Source organism: Triticum aestivum, chromosome 1B (assembly GCF_018294505.1).
Source record: "Triticum aestivum cultivar Chinese Spring chromosome 1B, IWGSC CS RefSeq v2.1, whole genome shotgun sequence".
NCBI classification, from domain to species: domain Eukaryota; kingdom Viridiplantae; phylum Streptophyta; class Magnoliopsida; order Poales; family Poaceae; genus Triticum; species Triticum aestivum.
The window spans coordinates 436895953-436903254 of NC_057795.1; the positions used below are offsets into that span (position 1 = coordinate 436895953).

The 7302-nt window shown below is 52.4% G+C and overlaps 1 protein-coding gene across 1 annotated transcript; it reads left to right on the forward strand.

Moving 5' to 3' along the window:
* Window positions 1-202: 202 nt before the first annotated feature.
* Window positions 203-1422, forward strand: LOC123092301 (RING-H2 finger protein ATL2-like). The gene has a single exon (XM_044514037.1). The coding sequence runs from the start codon at window positions 444-446 to the stop codon at window positions 1005-1007; it is 564 nt and encodes a 187-aa protein (XP_044369972.1). The 5' UTR covers window positions 203-443; the 3' UTR covers window positions 1008-1422.
* The last annotated feature ends 5880 nt before the right edge of the window (window positions 1423-7302 follow it).

Consider the following 7302-nt stretch of genomic DNA (forward strand, 5'->3'; position numbering starts at 1 on the left):
TGCGCGCTGAGCTGATCGGTTTGTCGCTTTTACCCCAAACAGACGGGGTCGAACAGGATGGGGTCGCGCGGTGGAGTTGGCCTAACAAATCCATCACCGTTGTACATCCCAAACCCCTGAGAGCCAATGTTATCTCCCCTCTACCTTCTTATAAAACCCCCATTCCCTCTACTTTCCCACACTACCTTCGTCCTTCCTTTTTTGTTCTTCTCAACTCATACAGTTTAGTTGTTATCTTTCCCTGTTCTTCGCGCGCATTATCGTCTCTGGTGCTCCTCTTCGGGAGATCTGAACGACGAACTTGAATATCTGCTGGGGAAGGACGTCCTATATTTTTTTTGTAAAACAAAAAAGATTCGGTTTCTGTTATTTATGCACAACGTTGGCAACTGCCATCGGCTGTTCCTCTCGTCCAAAGCCATCTTCTTGCATCAAGCGCCGCCATGGCAACGCCCCAGAGCGGCAGCCCGAGCCCAGCGACCACGGCGGCGTCGGCGGTGGAGACGAGCAAACACTGGGCGCCGCATGGCCCGATGCTGATGGCCTGCCTCGTCAGCATCAACTTGCTCATGATCCTCCTCGTCTTCTTCTACTTCTGGCGGTTCTTCTCCGGGAAGCGAGGGCCGTCATCCCCCGGCGGCGCTGATGAGGAGGCGTCATCGGCCGACTCGTCTCCGGCGACCTCGCCGAGAGCGTCAAGGCGCCTGCGTGACTCCGACCAACCGGACATCCCGTCTTCCCTGCCCGTGTCCGTGTTCGACTCCAGCAGCGAAGCCGCCGGGAAGGCGGCGGCCGACTGCGCGGTGTGCATCGTGGAGTTCCGGGACGGCGACCTGGCGCGCCTCCTACCTCGCTGCGGGCACCGATTCCACGCCGCGTGCGTGGACGCGTGGTTGCATCTACACTCCACGTGCCCGCTCTGCCGCGCCAGCGTGGTCGCCCCTGTGCCCGCCGCCGCCGAGCCCAAGAACGACTACAAAGACGACGGCCCGGAGTGCCCGGTGTGAGGCAGATCTGCGCGCACCGGCGAGGCGCCGAGCTACCAAAGGCAAGCCAGAGGAGCACGTAAACGGCGGAAGACGACACGCATATCCCGGCGTCTGTGTTGCTGTCCCTTAGCTGACCCCTGCAGGTCGGAGAGGTACGGTCGGCTCCGTTCGGCGTCTCCTGTTTTGTTGTGTTCTTGTTATCCATATATATATCTCCCTCTATTCAGTTTTTCTGATCGGTGTGATAAACATTTGGATCAGTGGCTCCTTCTATATGACGATGTGTGCGTGTGATTGGAATTGTAAGATTAGAAACATGTAGGGGTATATCATATAGACTTGCATATGTGTTACTGTGTGTGCGTGACAGAATTAATAGTGTAAGATCGTAGTATCGTACATATGTGAGTTATAATGGAAAGCTCTGATCGACATTTTTGGGCATGGTCGTCCAGTTGAAAACTTCTTCTTTTGGCCATGTTGATAGGTACCTCTACATATTTTTTTGAGGGACGGTACCTCATTACATGGTTCTACAAGAAGGAGAAAAATGCTTTTCTTTCAGCCGGGAAAGTAGAAGTCCAATTAAACTTATGAGATTAGGCTAGTTAGGAGTATATACACTAGTATCGTATGCATGATAGTGTATGGTATCTCTATAGTGCATAATATCAACGACCGTATTTATCGTTTTCTATAGCTCATAGTAGTGCCACATTTTTTATTAGATCATACTAATGATATCGTATAATACTATGCCACTTTATTGTATCCTCTCTTTCTCAATCAATACTATGTCATATCAGCAATATGGTTAGTTGGTGGCATGAGCCTGCATGATACTTGGTTAATGGTTATGACACACCATTCTGTGAGGTCTTGAGGAACGAGCATACTAAACACACAAGTGGAACTCCTTTCAACAAGAAACAGTCAAGTGGAGCTCACCGGAGTAGTAGGAAACTTCCTTCGTTTACAACATGCATGAAAGATCTACTTCAGTGACTTCGGCCATTAAAAGTTTGCCAACAAGCACCACAGAAACTGAGATTTTGTGGCTAAAATCACGTAGCCTTGAAGGCCTCCAAAATGGTCTCACCGATGCACTCCCTTACCTTCCATAACCATGGGAAAATGAAGAAGGCCGTGCCACTATGATATCTCTATAGGGCCACTTTGGATCCTAGCATCGTGAAACATGAGAATATGACAAACCTAGATCTAACAAGGTTGACATAGCAAAATAGAGGATAGAAAGCATAGCAAAACAATATAGGAACAATCGTTTGGATGGAACGTAGAGAAATGTCTTAAAAGACGGTTGAAATGGATGTTTAAATTATTATTAAACGGAGTCATAGGAGTCGAATCCATTTAGGTGCCATCATTCCTTTGATCCAGAGATAATCCTTAGAAAAAGTTCCAACAATCCAAAATGGGCCTTTAGTGTTTTCAATGGAAACGTCAAACCCTCCTTTTTGCGAATATACTAACCATGTCTATCATTCCCATAGCAAACCCTAACCGCGCCGCCAGCCGCCCCTCCCCGCTCCTCCCCCGCCTCGCCGCCGCCGGAGGGGACACCGGCGAAGCCCGCGTGGTCCTTAGGGAAGGTGGCGGCGGGGCGTACTCGCCGTTCTCGCGCAGATCCCGCGGCGGCCGGTGGCGCGCGGCGGTGTTCCGCCGGGGGCTGGCGTCTGCTGCCCGTGAGGCGGCGTCCCTCACGGTGGCGGGGCTGTCCCTGAACGGCGCTTGGTGGTGGCCACGTGGCGGCGCACGGGGGCCGGATCTGGGCTTCCGATCTGCGTCCTCGTCGTGGCAGGGCTTGCTATTGCCCTCGGCCATGAGGCGTGGTCTGGGATGGGCCTAGCGCCGGTGGTGCTGGCCAGGACGCAGGCTGGCAGCGCCCTTCTTCATCTCGCGTCGTCTCGTTGGCCAATGGTGGTGGTCATCTTCGTCGTCAAAGATGGTTGCCCAGAGGCTTGGTGATCGGATCTCGAGATCCATCATCTAGTCCCGGCTGCGAGTTGGGGAGACATGGTTGCCGGTGAAAACCGAGCTGTTGGCAGTCGATGGCGGCTGTCGGTGTCAAAACCGGCGGATCTCGGGTAGGGGGTCCCGAACTGTGCGTCTAGGTGGATGATAACAGGAGACAAGGGACACGATGTTTTACCCAGGTTCGGGCCCTCTTGATGGAGGTAAAACCCTACGTCTTGCTTGATTAATATTGATGATATGTGTTACAAGAGTGGATCTACCACGAGATCAAGGAGGCTAAACCCTAGAAGCTAGCCTATGATATGATTGTTGTTCGTCCTAAGGACTAAAGCCATCCGGTTTATATAGACACCGGAGAGGGCTAGGGTTATACAAAGTCGGTTACAATGGTAGGAGATCTACATATCCGTATTGCCAAGCTTGCCTTCCACGCCAAGGAAAGTCCCATCCGGACACGGGACGGAGTCTTCAATCTTCTATCTTCATAGTCTTGGAGTCCGGCCGATGATGATAGTCCGGCTATCCAGACACCCCCTAGTCCGGAACTCCCTCAGTAGCCCCCGAACCGGGCTTTAGCGACAACGAGTCCGGCGCGTATATTGTCTTCGGCGTTGCAAGGCGGGTTCTCCTTCAAACTTCATGTTCCTGTTGAATAGTGTCCGGCTTCCTTATAAATGTTGCGCTCCTTGGCTTCTACGCCCAATAATGGCCTTCTTCCACGTGTCGTATGAATGCAAAAAGCTAGGGTATTTTTACACTTTACCCCCTAGCCGTGCGAACGAGCCGCCTATAAGAGAGGCGAGGATCTAGATCCAGCTCACACCATCCTCCATCCGCAAGTCCTCATCGAAGCGCCTCTGACAAAAACCCATTCCATCATGGATAGTCGACGCGGCTCCTCCTCTCGCGCTCCCAGCCCTAAGCCAGGAGATTAGGGGAGATGCTTCGTTCCACACAGCGAGCTAGTGGCGCTCCAAACCGAGGGATATCTTCCCCCACCTTTCATGGTTCCGGTTCGAGCCGGACTGGCCACCTTCAAGGGTGGAAAGCAGGCGGAGAGCGTCCCCAACCTTTCCAAAAGAGAGCGGGTATGCTTCGTCCCTTATCTAATAAGGGGACTCGGATTTCCCATACACCCGTTTCTCCGGGGGCTCCTGGAGTTCTACGGACTCCAGCTTCACCACCTCACACCTGCCTCCATTTTGCACATCGCGGGCTTTGTAGCTCTTTGCGAGCTGTTCCTGGGCATCGAGCCCCATTTTGTGCTGTGGAAGAGATTGTTTTGCCTCGTACCCCGTTCCTATGAGGGGTCGATATATCAAGTGGGCGGAGCCGAAATATGGCGCATCGCTGGGACCGGATATCTATCCGTCACCCTGAAGAAGGCGTCCGAAGACTGGCCTTCGGAATGGTTCTACATGGAGGACGCCCCTCTGCCGGATCCAGTTCGGATCGGCCTCCCGGAGTTCAGCAATGCTCCCTTGAAGAAATGCCTGAGTTGGCGCCCGCGGAGCCCTCAACGGGAGGAGGATGGGAGCGTCCATTATCTAATGGGCCGGATTAGGTTACTGGCCCACTCCGGATTGACCATGATTGGAATCATGGCCACGTGCATTATGCGAGGGGTGCAGCCACTCCAATATAGGGGCCACCCTATGTGGGATTTCAACGGGGAAGACGACGCCACCCGTCATGGCCGCAAAGGGCCGAGCTCGGCAGCCGATCTGGCAAAGATCCTGTCCGGCTTGTACAAGGGGGAGGAGGAGGACTTTCTTCGCACGAATCCATTGAACGGATTCTCCATGAATAACCCTCGGAGCTGGGTAAGCGAACGTTTATCTACCCGATCCATACTTCCAAAGTCAAGTATTTTACTTTGTGATTTCGACGCAGGAGCTGCGCCGGGACGTGGAGGGCATACGAAGCCTAACTCCACAGCCCGAGGATCCGGAACGATCCCTTGATCCGACCTCCGAAGAGGACCCGGACATAAAGGTGGAGCTGATTGACGGGGTGTTCCACCAACTTAGCATGGACAATGCTCTAGTTGCCATTACGGCTGACTACCCCGGTTTGTTTCCGGCCTCCTAGGTGACTACGACCAAGGTTTCGACACCATCATTTGATCCGTTCTCAATTCTGACCATCCTATACTGATGGTGCATCGCAGGAGGTGCCTTTAAGGCGGGAAGCCGAACCTGCGGCAGCTGACCAGCAAGGGTCAGTTCGGCCCAGCAGGCGGAAGAGGAGTGCGACGTGAATCAAAACGTCGCTGCAACGGTATGGAGCACCGTTGTTTTTAAGGGAAGGATCCCTATATTAATGCTCATAACTTTTTCCAGGAGAAAGAGCGCTCGCCGGACGGTGTCCGGAGAGGTTGACAATCAAGCCTCCGCCAGCCATGCTCCATCGCGTGGTCCGGAAGTGGAGGCGAACACAAGGCAAGAGCCGGATGCTCCTCCGACGGAGGATGCCGACAGGCTGTCCGCCACCCGATCTGAGGTGGAGAGCGCCATGAATCACAGGCATCGCCGGACAGTTCTTCGTGACGCGTGTTTCTCCCCGGAGGCGTTAAATGCCTTTGATGCGGGAAACACGCACCTCCGTGCCGCTCAAGATGGTTTAACCAGAGCCACGGAGCAGTATGTGAAGCACATACGTGTAAGTAATTTTAATAGTTATATATGCTAGTAGCCCCTGAGACTTAAAATAGTTAAAATAACTAATTTAAGGATCATTTATTATGCAGGATCTTACAGAGAAGAATACCCACCTGTTAAAGGAGCTCCAAGAGTGCAAGGCCCAACTTGAGGCCGCACTAGCCACCACAGGGGGGGCCACAGAGACCCCCGCTGGTAATATGTACTTCGAAAAGATAAGTAGTTAACAAAGTGTGGCGTGTGCGTAAATCTGACAATACTATTGCAGAAGGCGCCGGACTAGAGCCGGACAAGCAACAACTACTGCGTCAGCTAAAGGCCGGCGAGAGGGTGCTTATGAAGGTGCAGCAGGAGAGAAACAAGCTCCAAGATGCCCACACCCAGCTAGGAGAAGAGCTGAAAGGTGTTCGGGCCCAGCTGTCTGGCTCCGTGAAGGAGAATCAGCGGCTTCGTCGCGGCATTTATAGTAAGTGCTTGAGCAAATTCCTTTGAAAAGAAGAATTCGGCGAGGAAGTCGATTGACAGAAATGTGTCTTTAGGTGTGCTCACAGGTCGCCCTGCGGAGGAAATGCCTGGTTCAATGGTGACCAACTTCCCGAGCTGGTGCAACTGCTCGAACGTGTTCGGCGGGCGATGAGTGGCGTCGTTAAGGCTTTATGGCCATCTGTCTCCCTACCCGAGGGCCTTGGTGGGCTTGCTGAGAAGCTTCAGGGAGCACGGCGACGCCTCCGTCCATGGAAGATATCGACCTGCCGTCAGGGTGCCAGGGAGGCCTGGGCCATGGTGAAGACGCGGTACCCGAAGGCTGACCCAAACCACATGGCCGAGGTCGGACCTACGGGGCCTGATGGGAAGGAGATCCCTGTGAGCTTGATGTATGGCCAAGTAAAACTGGCCGCGAAATATTCCCAACAGGACTGTAAATTAGACAGCCTGTTAGATGGGATTGAGGAGGAGTACAATCAGTCGGTTTGACGATGTAATTTGAAATGACATGTAAAATGCCTTCTAGCCGGATTGTAGATCGTTTGTCTTTGCGGACCTTTTCGCTTCAACCTCGGGACCCAACATTCCGGAGTGTGTCCGAATACCCTTACGGTTATAGAAGAACCGGGGCATGCATGGAGACAAGGCGTCAGGGTCATAATTGCTTTATCAGACAAGTGCCCAACTAGCTATGTTATATTACATGGTTAGTAAGAAACATCTTCCAGGGAGAATAGTTCCTTTAAGGGTTCCTTTCCCTGGGAGGTATGCGCTAAAGTGCATGTCTGGACTACAAAAATAGCAGAGAAAGCATCTGGGGGCAAATAAATAAGTACTAAATCATCTTTCAAGTCACCGACCGAATATTCTCTTAAGAACGCTAGCTTTCGGCTTCACCCAGTCTGTGGTACACATCCGGATGACCCGGCAGTAACAATTACAGAGGTGCTCCCTTTACCTCCTAGCCGAATAATCGGGAACGTAGGGGTAAGCACAGGAGCCAGGCAACCCAACTTGGCCAAAACTTAAGTCATATTGATGCATATAGTGGTGAAAAAAAGGTACATGCGAAAGTATGACACATGTGTCGGGCATGAAGCCCGTATAATTAAGCTTCTGTTAAAGAAGCCCCCAGGTATAATGAGTGCTAGGAGCACATCAACTGTGTG